At 34.4% G+C, this 18,898-nt stretch overlaps 1 protein-coding gene across 1 annotated transcript; it reads left to right on the forward strand.

The window, feature by feature from the left end:
- Positions 3,751-12,204, forward strand: LOC109206155 (probable sugar phosphate/phosphate translocator At3g17430). Its single transcript, XM_019368948.1, has 10 exons — positions 3,751-4,347; positions 5,473-5,815; positions 7,517-7,624; positions 8,226-8,257; positions 8,339-8,389; positions 9,386-9,447; positions 9,533-9,794; positions 10,457-10,722; positions 10,798-10,892; positions 11,569-12,204. Exons 2-10 carry the CDS (start codon positions 5,729-5,731, stop codon positions 11,749-11,751), a joined length of 1,146 nt encoding a protein of 381 aa, XP_019224493.1. The 5' UTR covers positions 3,751-4,347; positions 5,473-5,728; the 3' UTR covers positions 11,752-12,204.

Consider the following 18,898-nt stretch of genomic DNA (forward strand, 5'->3'; position numbering starts at 1 on the left):
GAACTAAATAAACACCTTGATCATCGTTTACAGGAGATTTGGGCTGCTGTTGAAGGAAAATACGAGGAATCCTCCGATGGGTTAGCCATTTGGACTTGTAGAGAGAGAAAAAAGATTTTAAAGAGAGAAAGACACAATGTTTCAGAAATGACGGAAGAACGACATCTGATTGATTTTTTTAGACACAAATCACGCATCAATTTAGTCCATATGTCTACTTGTATAACTCAAGGCTCTTTAAGTGTCAAATTAAATTTATAATTTCAGTGCTTTATGCCCTCATCTTTTGTACTACAATCTGTTCGCGAGGATCTTGGAAGTGGCGAAGAAGAAAAGATTCTAGTGAGGAAAAGGGGTAGACCATAAAAGCCATGGAAGGATGAGATAGAGGAGGAAGAAGAAGCCGGAAAGGTTTTGACCCGGATTGTAAAAATTTAGGGTAGGTTCGGTTTATGGGATGGGTACTAAACCTATATGTGATGTCTGACCCAAAATGCCACGTGGACCAATAAAAATATGCCACCTCATTAAATAGAAGGCTCACGGGTTCCGCCGTTAGTCGTGGGGGTAATTTTGTTAATAGAATTAACGTCGTGTGCTTTTTTGGACAAATAGGTGGACGGAGGGTAACTATAAACCATTAGTAAACGATGGGGTAGTTTTGACCCTTTTCCGTTATGAATATATTATTTAATATTCAACCAGTTAAATACGTCAATTCTATGCAAGAACTATATTAGAAAACAAAATAAATACTCGCCAATACCAACACGGTATTGGCTAGATGGATTATAAATACTCGCCAACAATATATGGATAATGGAATGTATGACAATTCAGGTTCAAGCCAAAACAAAATCACACTATAAAGTAAACGTCACACAAAGGCAACTTCTAAGTTTATCGAATATTAATAAAATCTTATCTGCATTAATTCACCAAATATTTTGAACTCCAACAAAGAGTGTAAATAAAGCTAAACAGTGGAAGGATAACAGTCTAATCAAAAGTAATACTCTCTGTCTTACTAAAAAATGACTATTATATTTACGGAGTGAAACGAGTTTTTTTCTGTTGATTTTGAATTTTAATGTTGTTTTATATTTTGACTATACAAATTCTGATTTATTATACTTCTAAAGTAACTTATAACTAAAAAATTGATATATAAATTCATATAGTAAATTACACATATTAATTGTTGTACTTTAAATTCAAAGAATATGTTGGTAATACCCAACTTTTAGCTTATTTTTTACTTTTCATGCCTAAAATAAGTACTTTTAATCACTTTTTATCATTGCCAAACATTACAAAAATTAAAAAATGCTTAAAAGACATTAAACACTTAGGGGTCGTTTGGTAGAAAATATAATAATAATCCTGAATAAGGTGTATTTATAATGCTGGTATATTAGTTATGCTTGCATTAGTTATGCTGATATATTTCTTATCTATCGTTTGGTTTGATGTATTAAAGTATTGCACAATTTATAAAAGAATTATTTGTTTACAAAAATACCCTCATAATCAGTCCATCATCTATCTTTTTTAAAGAAACATATGTTGAGGAATATTTTTATATGAAAAAGGTTTAAAAAAATTATTTGGTTTGTCTACCTACATTGTAGTATAGAACTAAATATTTATTTATAAAAAATATATGCTAAGTATTATTTATTTACTAGGGATATAATTTTATTTCTCGCTTTCTTAGATTATTTCAAACTTGCATTAATAGCATCTTTCAATCAAGCATAAATTTTGAAGGACAATTTTATCTTTAACTAAGCTAATGCATGCATTAAAACCCATTGCATTGTTAATACCATGATTTCTTATGCATTAGTTATGCATAGGATAATACCAAATAGGGTGTATAACTAATGCTTGCATAACTAATGTATATATTCAAAAAGTATACCTAAACAAAGTGTTACTAATACACAAAGCTAATGCATACATTATTCTACCTAATGTATCCTACCAAACGACCCTTAGGAACTGCGGGAGGCTTCTATGGTATAAGATATTTCATAAAACTCACACTTAAGACACACAGATACAAAGCAACAAATAACATAGATTAAAAAAAAAAGTAATTAAATTATATGGTAGATTTAGGCCCTGTTTATCCATAATTTTTTTTTTCTTTCAAAAATGTGTTTGTCCATGAAATTTTGCAAGTTTTTGAAATTTTTTCGAAAATGGGGTTTTCAAAAAATTGCGACATTTTTTCAAATAAAATGTCCAAACATAATTTCAAATACTATTTTTCAACTAAACTATTGTTTTAAAAAAATTATTAGTAATTTTTATGTCCGAACACCTACTTAGATCTATGCATCGGATAAAGTTCATGTATATACAGTCAAACCTCCATATACCATTCTCGTTTGTTTCGATATTTTTTGGCCGCTATAGTGAGTTGTTGTTAAAAAGGACATATATTATAACATAACATAAAAATTAATTTAAAAAAATAAATAGTTTTTATAGTAAACGATTATTATATAGAAATGCAATTATAAAGAAGTTTGACTTTACCACTTTCAATAATATATTTCTTCATCTTTGGTCACCAATAATGTTACTTCAAAGTCACAATAAATTTGTATGACATCTGGATGAATAAAATACCTCGAATTGATGCTGTCAAGATTCAAGGTTACTAAAATCAATATCCATGTCTCTTTGCACGTGATGATTGCTTATGACATGACGTATTGGTGTCAACTTTACATATGTGTCTTTTTCGCGATCTAATAAGGCAGGAAATTGGTGTTTTGACAAGGATTGCGGACTACAAATATTACAAACAAAATCGACCTTAGTGCTAGCCTATTACGTATATATTACTCTCCGACATCGCGCTATAAATGTAGTGCATAATATACGCTACATGCCAGTGGGTTTGCACTTTTATTTTTTTTATTTTTTTTATTTTTTTGTAATGAATTCCTTTAACTCTAAACATCTCATCTGCCTCTATTTCAATAGTCTAACAAAGTAAATGCAGAACAATCTGTTAGGACCGGAAAAAAGTCAGGTGTCATGCGGAAGCTAGTAAAGCAAACCTTCAACGCCGATAAATCAGACAACAAAATGGTTCGGTCAACTGACCTACGTCCACGGTGGAGATGAACAATCCACTATAATAAAAAGAGAGTACAAAATATCGAGAGAACAACCTCACGAAGAGGCAAACACAAGTGACACACTAACACTTGTCCCGTAAAGCTCTCCCTCTAAACACGACTCTCAAACCCCATGTGGCTACATTGTGGATGCTACTGAATGAGAAGGACGTATCTTCAATGTATAGAACTCCAAACCTTTTCCTACAAGAAAATGGACTAGCCAAATATGGAAAAATTATATTTTCCTTATAGGAAAGGAAAAACTCAATTATGGAAAATATATTGTCCTTTATTCATGAAATAGGAAAATCAGTTATGGTAAGAAAATCTGAACAAACACCTAACACAATATGAGATCAATAATTCTACACGAAAGTGATTGTTAGGCTTTTCAAGTCTGAATACATCGAATGAGTGTTAAATATATTAATATATGCAGTAATATAACATTAGGTAATACCAGAAATGATCGCATTCAATATTAAGTTCAAATGCGAGGCACGTGGAAGATAGAATAAGAATATGCAGTTTGATATAATTTGGTCATTTCTCATGTAGATTTCCATTTTTGTGGAAAAAAATTCTCTATAATTATATTGAAAGTCATACAAAATGTAACATAAGCAAAAGATCCATATTGACAAGTTAACTTTAAGATTTAGCCACGTTAATACGCTTTCGTTATGTCTGATGTTTGTTAGGAATCTTTTTCTTATTTTTCTAGAGATCTGTTAGGGAAAAAAAAATATAGAAACCTCCATTTGTGTCCTTTTTTCTAAATCTAACTCCTTTAGACTAATATTATGGCATAGTGATTATGTAGCAGCGGCGTAAACGATGAGTAATATTATATCACATAATTTTATCATTGGCGAGTGTGGAGTGTAAGAGTGGGAAAAGAAAACGCATGTGTCTTAACCGCACCTCTACGTTTGGGACAAACTCTGCATCTCCCTCTTCAGCCCCTTTAGTAGCTTCACTCTCAGTTATTTTGCTTGATCTTGCTCACTTAGGCACAATAAGCCCCTGCTACGGGGTAAATAAACATTACGAATATAGAATTGTATTATTAGGGCAACGGATTCGAGAATCGAGACGATTCAATTAACCATTTCAGATCGAGCGGGCGAGCATTGATCGCATCTCGTTGTCTCTCTACCTCGCTTGCCTCAGATCTGTGCTTCCGTCTCTCGAGTCTGTTCTATTGGTGAGGATTTCACTTCCATTTTTCATTCCTCATACTTGATTCATCGTTTTTCACCTGATTCAGTTTTTCCTCTTTAGCTCTCACTTAATTTCTGATTTCTCATTTTTATTCTTATTGTTTTTGTTATACTTTACGTGCTGCAGATGCGCATTGTTATTATTGGTAGTATTGTTTTTTTCTTCTTCTGAATTATGTTTTGGCGTGACTCACATGCTTGCTCTAGCGATGAGTTATTTATCATTCATTTGTAGTTCATATGCACTGCTTTAATCTCTTTGCAGACTCTTAATTAAACACCGTTGCCAGTATGTTTTTAGAATTTATGTATATGCTTACCTGTGTGGATTATATTCACTATTCAGCATTGGGAAAATGCTGATGGTTGATAACTGGAGACTGCTAATTTCCGGCTTAGTGAGCTGCTTGATATCATTAGTTTCTATGTTTCAGTTAAAGTGAAAAAAGATAAGTTCGAAGTTGAAGTTGAGTTTGCTACCAATTTTTGGTTCGTAAATTTCTACGTTTCATACTAATGTGCACCATGCTCTAGAATGACTGCAGCTATTATTCATTGAAGTTAATTTAAAAAAGCTGTATTATGTGTCTTAATTATTTTATTCATGCTGCTGACTGTTTTGTGCATACTAATAGACTCAATCCTTCTTAAACCCTGACTAGCCTGTATGCCATTATCTTGTATTATTTTGTCTCCAAATCTTCTCGAGGTAACTTGTTACATTGCATCATGGACCGACAAGTTGACATTGTTCATTTTACATCTGATCTTCTGTTCGTTCATATCTAACTAATGTGTGTCTCTGGACAAACACACACACACACACACACACACAGAGGCAGAGTCATATATAATGGTTGCATTTGCAGTCTTTTTTTGCAGTTATCATGGTTTTTCTTTTTCATGTCATACATGTGATGCCAGTAAATTTTTGCTCTTCATCACGAAGTTATCCGTTTCTGGTGAAAGTCGATAAAATATCAATAATATTTGTTTGATTCCATGTTTATCTGATGAGAATGTTTTAATTGCCTTGTTAAAATGAGGTGTTTCTTATAATATATTTTTTATTATAAAAAAATGTTCCTTACTTTATCATTTATTTCCAGATTCTATCAAAACCTGCTACAATAACAACATATTCAGAAACAGACTTGGCACATCATATATCATCTTCTAATGAATAAACAGCAGCTGGGCTGATGGTGTACCTCTTATCTGCAAAAATTATCGTGGACTTGAGTTTCTTGATCTTCAGATTGGAGAGCATCTGTTAGATTTTTAGCCAGATTGGAGAGTATCTGTTAGATTTTTAGCCAGATTGGAGGCCTGCTAGCCAAATCGCAAAGTGTCATAGAAGAAAAGATGAAGATCAGCAAACAACTTGTGTTGACGTATATATATCTCTTTGTCTATATAACACTTTCATCAGGAGTTATTTTGTATAACAAGGTATCTCGTTTTCTCTAGTGTTGTGTGACTTTCTTTCACTTCATTTTTTGTATGGATCACTGTTCGTTAGTTATAGTCTTACGCTCTAGATTTGCAACTCAATAGAATATGGTCAGAACTTAAAAGGGGACAATTTAGATTAAAATTGTGGTTCTGGCAACCTATGAGAAGAACAACCAAAAGTAACAAGCTGTTATCAATATTGTGCCTCTGGCTTCCAGAAGTAACTAAATTAAGTTTTCATGTTGTTAGCTTCTTCATTGAGGAAGAAAAGTATGGGAAAGTTTTGATCAAGCTGGTGGCAATCCATGATCAACTTGTAAAATTAGCCTGAAAGGGCAGCCCCGTCCACTAAGCGCCAGCTATGCGCGGGGTCCGGGGAAGGGCCGAGGGTCTATTGTATGCAGCACTGAACGAAAATTGGAAAATAATTTCTGTCGTTCCATCCAAGCACACCAAACAACATGAAGGGAAGGGAAAATATTTTGGTGGGGAACCAACCGTTGTGTGAGTAATATTCTAAGTGGCTGTTGATGTGAAAACCAATGATGTTGTCAGATGCTTGTACACAAAAACACACACACGCCCACATATATTATATTGTACATGTTTGGTCTATGGTCATTAAAAGATAGTCACTTAAAATCATGGTTATTGAAGGTATTAAAAGAACATGAAATAGATTCAAATCATATGGAACGAAAATGTCTAAAAAGCTGACAATCTCTTGGTGTTTCATGTAGATTTGACTAAAAAGAGAACACAATAGAAGCAGAAGATCCATTGGACAATAACAGCTACTTAGTTGGTTTCAAGCTTAATCATATTGTACACTTATATTTGAACAATGTTTGCTCGGAGTCTTTTTAGTTTGTTTAGAAATTTGTATGTGAGACAATGTAGATAACTTTTAGTACTAAAGAGTTCCAAATTATTGAGTATTGGAATGAGACGTCCAAATGGAGCGACATGGAAAATGAGGTTTGATGTAGTTCCCACTAGCTGGGTTTGAGACGTAGTACTAGTTGTTATTGTTGACATTAAAATATAGAGGATAGATTTCCCTCTAACCTTTAGTTTGTAGCATTTCGACCTAATTAATGATAGTTCCCTTTATCTTCTGTCATAAGATATTTGTTGCATCTCAAACTTTCGAAACTGTAGAAAGTTCGTCCATCTATAACATCAATGTTAAAATTGAATGCACCTAGATATTTACTCCTTTCTAAGTTTTCCTTTTTATTTTTTTTCTCGTATTCTCGTTTTCCCTCCCTCCACCATTCACCCTTTAGCAGTTTCTTAGTTTTGGGTCCAATTATGTCTCCGCTTTCACTGAGTAAGCTGCAGGGAAAGATTTTACTTAGGGGAAAAAGGAATGGACTAACATTTTGGAGCTTCAGTTTTTGGTAATTACTTGTTTGAAGGAGGACATGGAAAGGGAGAAGTAGAAAAGATAATTGGTCTTTGGATATGCCATGCCCCAGGATAAGCAACATGTTACTAACGGACACTTTCTCATTCTCATTGTGCTCTTGCTGTATGATGTTTTCATTTCCGCTCTGCACTAGTGCAACATCGTCTTAAGAAAAAGACACTAATTCTGCTCAGTCTATTTTTCTGTATCATTCAGGTCTGATTCTTTATCTTGCCAGTGCTATCAGTAAGAGCTAATGATTCTTATTTTGGTTTCTGTTTTTGCAGTGGGTTCTTTCACCAAAATATTTCAATTTCCCATTACCAATTACACTTACGATGATTCATATGGGCTTTTCAGGCTTAGTAGCTTTCCTTCTTATCCGTGTCTTCAAGGTATGGTATTGTAATTGGTAATAACAGTCTCATCTTTCTTGCAACATTTTGCACTCTGCTCTTTGATGAAAATTTCTTGCTTACCTATTAGTTATTGACCTTGTTGTAAAAATGTTTTCTTTGTTTGTTGTTATGCATCATTCATGTTTCACCAGTCTCAATTTTTGTCATGGATTTTGAAGAGACTCATCACATGTTACTTTTCAGCCTTTATCACACTTCACAAAGGTTTTTTTGTGCTTTTGATGCGATCTTTTCGGGGGGCTTATTTCTGAGAAAAGCACTTGCTATTTAATGATTGATCATATTCTTTTAACCCCCCAGACGCCCGAGGAGAGGTTTTTGTGGCGATTTTGATGAACCACTTACAGAATTCCTCATGTTAGATCCCTCTGGGCACATGGGGAGGGTTTGCAACGATAAATATATTCGTAAATTTATTCATGTTTTGGATATCTAACTTGGCATTTGGATAGCTTTAGCTTCACTCTTCGTCTACTCGAAGGGAAATTAGTTTATCGTGCGCGATTTTTCATTCCATTTGATGCATAAGACTAGGGCTCAGCTGATTTCCTTCCATTCATGTTTATTTTTTGTGCAGGTTGTATCGCCTGTCAAAATGACATTTGAAATGTAAGAATTTGCTCCTTTACATCCACTTTGTCTTCAGATGTAATGGCTGTCTTATTTCACTATTTATTACTGAATCTGCAGATATGCGACGTGTGTCATTCCCATTAGTGCTTTCTTTGCTTCAAGTCTTTGGTAAGATTCTACTTTGAGGAACTGAATGTCTTGTTTGCATTTGGTTAAAATGTCCACATGAAAGGTGTTGTGCAATCTCATAAGTAAATGGGTCATTGATGGTTGGCTCAAACTGTGATAAATGGAATAGCAATGAATGCATATTGGTGATATGAAAATTGACCTTTAACTTATTCCGGATATCTGATATCTACTTCTCATGCACTAACAACGAAGCCGTGTATACCCTTGAATCTAACCTAACAGAGTACTTTTACTGTTTTACATGATATTATTTTCATCTGCTCTTATTTTAAAAGAAGGATGTGTTAGATTGGCATAAATATTGCCCATTGGACCTATGTCCAACTAACCAGTCACCTTGTTGGAAGTCAATACTGGAAAGTGTAAAGAAAAAAGAACATAGTCCTGCTTCTCTTGTTCTGTTTCTGATGATGCAGGAAACCTCGACCTTTTGGGTTATCTAACTAATTGTGTTTAAACTGTCCTAAGCAATTTGGACGTTTCAGGTTAATGAACTAGTATTGAGCTGAATTGAGAATTTGTTTCAACCTTTTTGATAAGGAACTAATTATTTTAACCTTGTATGTCACCTGTTACAATGGGTTTATTGATTGGTTTCAAGTATATAGCCAAATGCTTTTCCTCTATTTGACTTTTCTCTCATAGAATTAGTTGTGCTACAACAGAGGAAGACTTTTGGCCGGTTAGATTTACTTGTCTAGGAAAGCAGAGGTGGAATACAGTAAAGCTATGAGAACTGGGGCGATAAGAAAATCAGACTTTTTTGTGCATCATTGCCAAATGAGTGAATTATTGTCTCATAGAATTGATTGATGTTTTCCAGTTTGTCTGGTTGTTTGCCAAAAGAATATTTCTTTGGGGAGAGTTTCACTGATTATTTCAGTTACTGAGTTCCTATATGTTTCATTACTCACATGAATTGAAGTTCTAATAATTGTGTTTCTAAAAGCAGCATATGTTATTTTCTTGCAGGTTTGGGAACACAGCTTATCTGTTCATTTCTGTAGCCTTTATCCAGATGCTGAAAGCTCTAAGTATGCCTGGGTAACACTTTTTTAGTTGTCTCTCCCAATGTTTGCGAATGTACTAATTGGCTGTAGCTTTGTGTTGAAATGACAGTGCCAGTGGCCACCTTTGTCATGGCTGTTATTTGTGGAACTGACAAGTTAAGATGCGACATATTCATGAACATGGTGCTGGTCAGTGTTGGCGTTGTAGTATCCTCCTATGGAGAAATTCACTTCAACGTAGTTGGTACAGTGTATCAGGTCACTGGAATATTTGCTGAGGCTCTTAGGCTGGTCTTAACTCAAGTTCTGCTTCAGAAGAAGGGATTAACTCTCAATCCTATCACCAGCCTATATTACATAGCTCCTTGCAGGTATTCATCTTCTATCTCGTTCGTAGAGTTATTTGCTATCATGTTGTGCAGATGAATAGGTGATATCTTACTTCTTAGAGAGAGAGATTATGACAGCACTATAACCTCAAATCAGTCAATTTCTGATATTGAAAGAGGCACTTCCATATGACACTTATCTTAAATCTGTTAGTTTCAAATTGCATGAGAGTATGTGCTTCCAAGTGTTATAGCTCAAGTTGGAAGGTGTAACCACATATTTCTTTCTTATGCATTTCTGACTATAAAATATATACCTTTTCGAAAGCAATGACCTTTATATTTCTGTTAGCATGTTGTCATGTGTTTAGCTGTGTCCTGCATCTGGCATGACTGATTACTGTGTCCTCGCTGGTCTTATGAAGTCGAAAGAGGTAGAAATGATGCTAGAGAGATTGGTATTTGCTTGCAAGTTCTTTTAAAGTAAATTTGTTCTCTGTACATAGACGCAATCCATAGTTATGTTTACCTCAGTTAGTGAGAGATCTATGACGAGGCAATTGCTGCTATGTGTCACCTGATAATAAGCAAGTATGAGAATGATCTCTGTATTTTATATGTCTGTCTTTATTCTGTTTTGGAGCCTCATGCAAGTGCTGTACTGTTTCTTCTAGTTACTTATGATTACATGTTTCAATATGCAGCTTTGTCTTTCTTTTTGTCCCGTGGTATCTTCTGGAGAAGCCTGAGATGGAAGTCTCACAAATTCAATTCAACTTCTGGATTTTCTTTTCAAATGCACTTTGTGCTCTTGCTCTGAATTTCTCAATTTTCTTAGTGATTGGTAGAACTGGTGCTGTAACCATCCGAGTTGCCGGTGTCTTGAAAGATTGGATACTTATTGCCCTCTCAACTCTAATTTTTCCAGAGTCGACAATAACCACTCTTAATATTACAGGCTATGCCATTGGTAAGCTTGGTTCCTTCTATTCATGGGAGCTTTATGCAATCAAACATCTTAATGAACTTTTTCTGTTTTCTATAGCATTATGCGGTGTTGTGATGTATAACTACTTGAAGATGAAGGACGTTCGAGCTGTTCAACTTCCTGTAGATAGTGTTACTGATCGAACAGCTAAGGTCTGATTTAATGACTTTCAAGTTTGAATGTCAGCCTTTGCACTGTCTCTTCTATTTAAAGTTTTGTTCTTTTTCTTCGTTCATCATTTTCTTGTTGTTTTCAAAAAAAAAAAAAGCACAAAATATCATCAGCATGTGATCCATGTTTTTGTTTCTTTGGAATCCTGGTTTGCAATATCAATTTCCAAATATAAAATTCATCCTAGCGTGTCTAGAGAAGGGTTTCGATATGAACAGAAAAAGGAATAAGGCAGGAGCTAGAGAATAAACACTTCATACGTAAACTAATAAAGTAATAATCAACAACAACAACAAACCTAGTAAATTCCCACAAGTGGGATCTGGGGAGGGTAATGTGTACGCAGACCTTACCCCTACGACCTACCCAAGGAGGGTAGAGAGGTTGTTTCCGATAGACCCTCGGCTAGAGAGCAGATGAACGTAAACTAATAATCAACAGTTAACAAATACGTTCTATAAGCTTATAATTATATCTTCTGACAATTTTTTTCTTAGTCATTTTTTAAACTTATTTTGAGCTTTCATGTTTATTAATTATGCATGTCTCTGTCCGATGTGGAATATTCTGTTTGCATGCAATTCTTTATTCTAGTTAAGATGGTTTTTATTGCAAGCAATGCCAAAAAATTTACTTTCTGCACCTTGCCTCTGATAGGAACTTAAAATGGAGAAGAAGTCATTCGATCTGTATGTGTCAGATGATATTGCTAAGAACGGTGGAGGAAAAGGTACAAGGAATGGTTCTCCGGATTCAACGGTGGATGAGGAAGCACCCTTTATTCCTTCAACTAGGGTCTCTCATCTTGGGCGAAGCCCACTTAGCAGCCACTCTGCATGAGAACCGTTAATCCTTTAAATGCCATTTTGAGTTCATTTGTTAGAATCAGAGTATTAAGCAGATTGATGAGAGCGGGTCTTGTGCATACGCCCTCCACCATTTTGGTAAGAGTTGCATTTCTTTGCAAAGTACTACCTCCATTAACCTTGATATTAGTTATTTATTGTAATATTGTTTTAGGGTTTATGATGCTCAATGAAATATTGATTTTTTTAACCTCATATAATACTCTTCTCAATCCCACACACGTAGAGATAGGCCTATGCGCAACATCCATTGTTGAGTTATTTGATTATGCCTTGGGAAAGAAAATGTTAGCCATAAATTTTTAGCCCAAATTTTCATTGTGTCATGGAGAAACTTTCTGGGACTTAGATGTAGAACTTGACAGTAATTGAAGGCTCTTTGTATGGGTCTCTTATACTAAACTGAGTTATGTATCCAGTTGTTTTCTTTCTTTGTGTAGAAACTTTAACTGCTATGTGGGTTAACATGAAAGGTTCAATTTTATCTTGCTAGTCATATTCTATTTATTTTTCTATCCGCTATAATTGTAACGGTGGGGACAAAATCCTGAGTGTCAAATGGACAGATATTCTGCTACTGGGTTCTTTTGGCATATTTTGGAAGTGCTGTTAGTACTTTGTGACCATGAGCAAAGTAGATAGTTGGTGCTGAAGTGTGAAGCAAATATTCCCTTGCATAAAAATAATAATGTTTGTATGATTGTAGAGGCTACTATCATGATAGATAGCTGAATAATTTTCACAAGGTTTTCAAACAAAATAAAGAATAACATATTAAGACATAATGGGCTAAAAAGTGGTAAAGTGGACTGGTCGGTAGGTAGATTAATATTAAAGTAGAAATGATACCAGTTAGTTGCTTGTAGTACCCCTATTTAAGATATATTCAGTTCTAAAAAACTATTTAATGTATTGCCAGGTCTTGGACCGAACCTCTTGTTGCTTTTGCTTTCTTAGACCTTCGGGGTTTGAAGTTGGCTTTGCTAAAAACCAACTTCAAACCTGGTTTGAATTTGAACTTCATTCTTAAGCTTTGGCAAAGCTCAATTTTAGACTCGTAGGTTTGAATTTAGAAGTTGATTTTGAGGTGGCTAAAGACTATTCGTGTACTTCACCTGAGATTAAACGTCGCCTTAGGTGCGTTGTATTGCACCTTCAAATGATGGATCAAACCTAGAATTATCGTGGCAGTTTTCTAAGTGTTTGACCTCGTTTTTTTTCTTTCAAAAATTCCGTTTGTTATTGACTTTAAATATATTGATCGATAAGAATTCAAGTGTAGAAATAGTCTAGTTACAGTTATGAAGTAATAGACAAGTGGTAAAAAGAAGATACACTGCTAAACCTGGAGAAATTGGATAGGCCACAGTAGTTAATCTAAAATCTTGAGATTTTACTGGTAATGTAATATATTTTGAAGAGACTTGGTAATTCAGTTTTAATAGCAATGCATTCATCCCTATTTTTTAACGATGGAAAGATGGTATTCCTAGTTTTGAGGTTTATCTCTGGATTGTTTTAGCAAAGTGATTTTCGAATTTTTCAGAATGTGAGTTTTCAACCGTCTAGGACATTCTGAGATGCACACGACGAGATTTGCAAGATCATACAATGTATTTCAAACAAGTGGCAATGTAAAATGAGAAGGCTAATATGATCAGCTAACATAACTATATATGTACATTTAATTCATCGTCGACCGATCACTTAACCCCCGCATTATAATTTATTTTCTTATTATTTTACGGCATACGAAATGAGCTTTTTCAGGCTGTCAAAGAAGACGTTTTATTGCTCCTTCCGAAGAAACTCGTATAAATGCCTCAACTAAGAATTATAACAGTCATTATTTATACTTGTCACTTGTCAGTGAGGTAATATCTAAGGTTTTTACCGTCTGATTGGCAGGAAAAGAATTAGAATACCGAAAAATTACCTTTTTGCTTTCTGATTGTGGGAAAATTAGAGAAGAATTCCGATAAAAGGACACCTCATTTGTTTGCACTTAATGAAGGTCTGAATTTTAATCATTCAGATCCCAGTCATAATGTATCTGTTTTTTATATCTGAATCTTAATCATTCATCATTAAGTCTGTTTGTTTTTTCCAATTTTAAAATCACTTAATGGGCAGGAATAGATCTTAATAATTAAAATTTATAATAAAGTCCTAATATCATTAATATGTAATACATTCAAGAATTTACATAAAAATGATATTTTACTATTACTCATATACTTTCACCACTAATCACCATTACTACTACTATCCTTGTCCCCTACTATTATAGACTACCGTTACCCACTACCCACCACCCATTGCCACCATCCTCGGTTACAACTACCGCCGCTGCCAAGCACGAATGTTAGTTGTCACTACCAAGAGCCATCAATTAAAGTCATTACCACCAACCGCTACTACTGCAACAATCACCAATCACTGCTATCAATCACCAGTCACCGCTATCAACCACTACCACCGTTAATTATTACTGTCATCTACCATCTTCTACCCATAATCATCACTATCAACCAGTAGCACCACCAGCCATTATCCAATTGGCATCCACAACCACCACTGTTAGTCATAATCACTACCAACTACCATATAATTCTTAAAAAAATATTTTATTAATATAGTATTATATTAATTAGTACTATTTGATTTGAATGTATACTTATCTATATTATATTAAAAGCACGAAGGCCTTTAGCGAAATGTCATTCACTTTTTTAACCCTTTAACAATAGATTTTATACTTGACAAAAAATGGTAATTTGATTATTTCCTAATTTTCAGGAATTTGAAATCAACTAAAATTTTAATTATTGATTTTTTCCTTATTTGAAATACTACATTGGAAATCCTAATATTTAGAATTTTAAAATCAAAATTTTACCTTATAAAAGTCACTCCAAAATTTGAACTATTGCAGGGGACTTTACATCATTAACTTGATAGTAAATCTAGAGCACTTTTATGAGCTCTATTTCGAAGTCCAATGTAAAATTCAATTAGATAATAAATAATTAATCTTATTCAATTGAATATTTAAATGATTGGTTCATAGGCAAAAAGTAGCACTTCAGTACAAAATTAGAATATATTGAATTTTCTGGTTAATTTATTCTTTCGCAAGATATTTATTTTACTTAGATGAAAATAGAATCTATAGCTCATTACTCACCTTTTAGTTAAATTATCTCACAATTGTTCGAACAACTTAATGATTAATAATAACAAATATTATTTCAATTAAGTAAATAAATATTATTTTCAGGTATTAGTCAAAAGAGCTAGATGAAGTTTCTTAGGAGACGTTTTATTTATTTGTCAAATACATCTATTTTGCCATCCTTAGTATTTGTGTGATTAAGACAACCTTTTTCGTTAGCATAAATGTTAAATTGGCATTTCGTGTTGGAATTTAGAGTTTTTGAATTAGAGTTCTTTGGTAACAAAATGTAGCTTTGATCAATTAGAACAAGTAGCGAAACAAACTTTTGGTCGAAAATTAGTCATCAACAATTGGGAATGCAAAGCACTTGAGAGTTATCAAGCAAAAATATATACATTAACACTTTTATAAATGAAAAAAGTGGCCGTAAATGATAGGCACAACCATATAAAATGAGAACCAATTAACAAATGTCTTTACATAATATCTACGATGGTCCCATATGTATCATGAACAATCGTTTCAAACGTCTTTTAGGTTTCTTCCTTTGCAGAAACAGGAAAATGTGTCTTTAATTAGAGCTAGCCTTTCCAAGTTAGTTCCTAAAAATATATATAGGTCGTACAAGGAATTTATCTTAAACTAGATGAGCGTTTCCCGTGCTATGCATGGGCCTAATAGATTCATTACAGAAATCTATGGTAACATATCTAAGAAACACGTATTCTACTCTTGTTTACACTTTAAGCCATAAATAAATAGACTTACATATCCTGATTGACTGTCATATATTGTATTGCAACGAGTCAACGACTTTGCACTACTGAAAAATGTTGGCTCCCTCGTATTTATGCTCAAGAATCAAAAGAAGTTATATTATAAAACATCGTCAACCAAAAAGTTTTAGTCAAAATACACATGTTCATTTGTTTTCAATAGATGTTGTCCAGTCTCTTTCACGCAATTTCCTCTGAAGCATCATCTCTTGGGTTCTCTAATTCTTCAGTTCTGCCCTAACAAAGAGAATTACGTTAGAATTCACCAACGTAGCTTATACAGAAATTATACAAGTCCAAATTAAATTTGAATAACAATGTTGAAAAATACTATTGATCAGTAAGCCAGAGTTTGAAAAATTAACCACTAATCTTACTGCAATACGATTAAGGGTGTTCAAAACCGATCCGAAACCGAAAACCGATCCGAACCGAAGCTTAATGGCTTACTGGTAACGGCTTAACGGACGGGGAACAAATTGAATTCTTTTTATTAACGGCTTATCGGTTTGGGGGCGGATTATTCCATTTTCTTAACGGATAATTAACCCGTTAAGAATATAAATATATATACAAAAATTTATTTTATTTATATATATTAAATATAAAAAAACAAAAACCCTTAAACTTGAATAATCAAAACAAACCCGTCTCTGTTCTGCCTCTATAGTCTATAGTCTATCTATTCTCTAATACTAAAACTAATGCATTCCTAATTCCTAAATAATCAAAAGACAAAATCATAGAAACCCTAACGCCTAAACCAGCAGCCACCCACCGGCCACCAGTCCTCGTCGTCGTCGACTTCCACCAGCCACCGGTCTCCCAGTCGCCGTCTCGTCTCTCCCTCTCACGACTTCTTATCTTCTTATCCAGGTACTCTTACTTATGATTCCCATCAAAATCAACATTATCAGAAGTTTGATTATCACTATTTTATCTATTGCTAAGTAGGTGAAGTTTTTTCGCATATATTTGCACATGCTATCATAGTCTAGTAATTTAGTTCGCTTGGTTTTAGCTCATAAGCACATTACTGTGTTATTTCTCCTTCCACCTATTGGAATATTATTTCTTTTTAAATTAACTACATCCCTTGAAATGAAGAAACACCCAACAGAAGGTATTTAGATGTAGGCATACTGTTCATTCTTTCTCCAAGTTGGAGTGAAATTGGAGTACCATAATTGGCTTGAATTGGTGGAGATTGTTGTTGTGTTTGATCTGAAGTTGGCATTGTGGGAACTTCTGGGAAAAAGGGCTGGTCTAGGCCGGGGAAAATAGGGTCAATAGGTGGAGATATTTCTAAATTTGGTGGTGGAGATGAAGTAACTAGAAAGAGTGGTTGGTGCAAAATTCTTCTAGTTTTTTCATTGCCATTGAAATCTTGAATTTGGGTGTCTGCTCCTCTAATGACTAATTGAGCTGTAAAAGATAATAGTATCAAGAAGTTGTTCAAGAAATGAACTTTCATTGTGTTTATTTTGGTTTCTCTCTAATTCATGTTTGATTGTAACCAATTATGGTACTCCAATTATATATGAAGTAGAGGTGGAACTGTTGAGCAGCAGCTTTTGGTCTTGTTGAGCAGCAACTTAATGGCATCAGTCAGTTGGCTAAATGACTGTTGAACTTGTTTAATTCTTTCTAGTTTTGGTGGCAAGAAGGCAGACTAGCTCCTTCGTCTCGCATGATTTACATTTTCGGCATATTAACTGATGCATTTTGGATTCTATCCCTCCTATAAAACTTAATTTTCTATTTCAGATGCTTTAAGATAATGAATTGTTGAAATCATTCTACAGCTTCTCAAGTTAAATGTTTTTCTTACATTTGTTGTATACAGTTCACGTTTTATAAAATGATGTTAAAGCTATACTTACTATGCTGGATTTGTTTCCCTTTTTCTCTTCTAGTGGTAATGAACCTTTTCCGCTAGCTAGATTAAATTATATTATGCATTACCTGTAACACCCCGCACATTTGGATTAGGTATGAATGAGTTAAAGGAGTAGTAAGGTTATATTTTGGACATATGAAGTCCTACCGGGATGATTATGGGTGAAAATAGTTGTTTCAATACCAAGATAGGAAGTGAGGTGCATAAGATTTGACAAAATCGACTAAGTTTGCAGAAGGTCTGTCTTCCAGCAGGGTTTAGTGAAAATTGTTTCAGGAATTTGGGAAAATTCAAAGCATGACAGTTCTAGGCCATTGAAATATCTTTCCAACGATATATTGTGGAGCCCAAACGGAGCTCTGTGCAAAAAGTTATGCCCGTTTTACAGAATGGGGTGTAACCACCGCGTTCCCGCCGCGTTTTTACCGCGACCGCGGTGGTGAGGCAGTGTCCCAGCGATTTACCACGGTCGGGACCGCGGTCAGGCCTACTGGGACGCGGTGGACAACTTGGGAAGTCATTTTTTAGCCTTATTTCGTCCCCCACAGCCCCAAAACATAAAAACTTGGTCTAGAAAGAAAAACTCTCGAAAACCTAACTCCTTAAGGGTCCTTCCACCACCCAAGGTAAGTTCTAATGGTGATTCTAAGTTAATTTCAATTTCTCAATATTTTATTAACATGGATAAACCCTCCATATCGTTAGATATTCGATTGGGACACCATTGTTGAGAGAAGAAACCCTAGAACTCGAATTCAAGAAGATTGAACGTCAAAAAGGTAATATCTTCACCCTCTAATTGATTCTATCATTGAATTAATGATTATAGACTCTAGTTCATGAGATATCAGTTGATGAGTTTGATAGAAAAGCATGAAAGGTGATAGGCTTGGGTTGTTGATTGGTTATTATTGGTTATGGGTGTTGATTACCTTATGGGTGATAAAGAATAATGTTGATTATAACCATTTGAGACTTTAGAATTTATCTAGGAGCAAGAGAATGGGTTATTGGGTGTAGAGACACCATTAATAAGGGCTATGAAGCTTTATGCCACCGAGTGTTTGATAAAATGCCTAAGTGACCAAAACATGACTATTGTTGCTAATTTGGAATCCCTTTGACTTGTATTGATATAGATTAAAGGTGAAAGGGTTGGCGAATGTTGTATTATGCCCAAGAGCAGGAAGTTCAGGTATGTGAGACTAACTCTCTATGTTTGGGAGTGTTAATGATTCTCCCTGCACTACGTTTCTTTTCCGACGTT

Source organism: Nicotiana attenuata, chromosome 2 (assembly GCF_001879085.1).
Source record: "Nicotiana attenuata strain UT chromosome 2, NIATTr2, whole genome shotgun sequence".
NCBI classification, from domain to species: Eukaryota; Viridiplantae; Streptophyta; class Magnoliopsida; order Solanales; family Solanaceae; genus Nicotiana; species Nicotiana attenuata.

Bases quoted from the DNA above. Each gene is read 5' to 3' on its own strand.
- LOC109206155 (XM_019368948.1), top strand. From the start codon at position 5,729: ATGAAGATCAGCAAACAACTTGTGTTGACGTATATATATCTCTTTGTC. The intron at 7,625-8,225 runs GTATGGTATTGT...TTTTTTGTGCAG, and splicing joins TTCTTATCCGTGTCTTCAAG to GTTGTATCGCCTGTCAAAAT. The intron at 10,893-11,568 runs GTCTGATTTAAT...TGCCTCTGATAG, and splicing joins TTACTGATCGAACAGCTAAG to GAACTTAAAATGGAGAAGAA.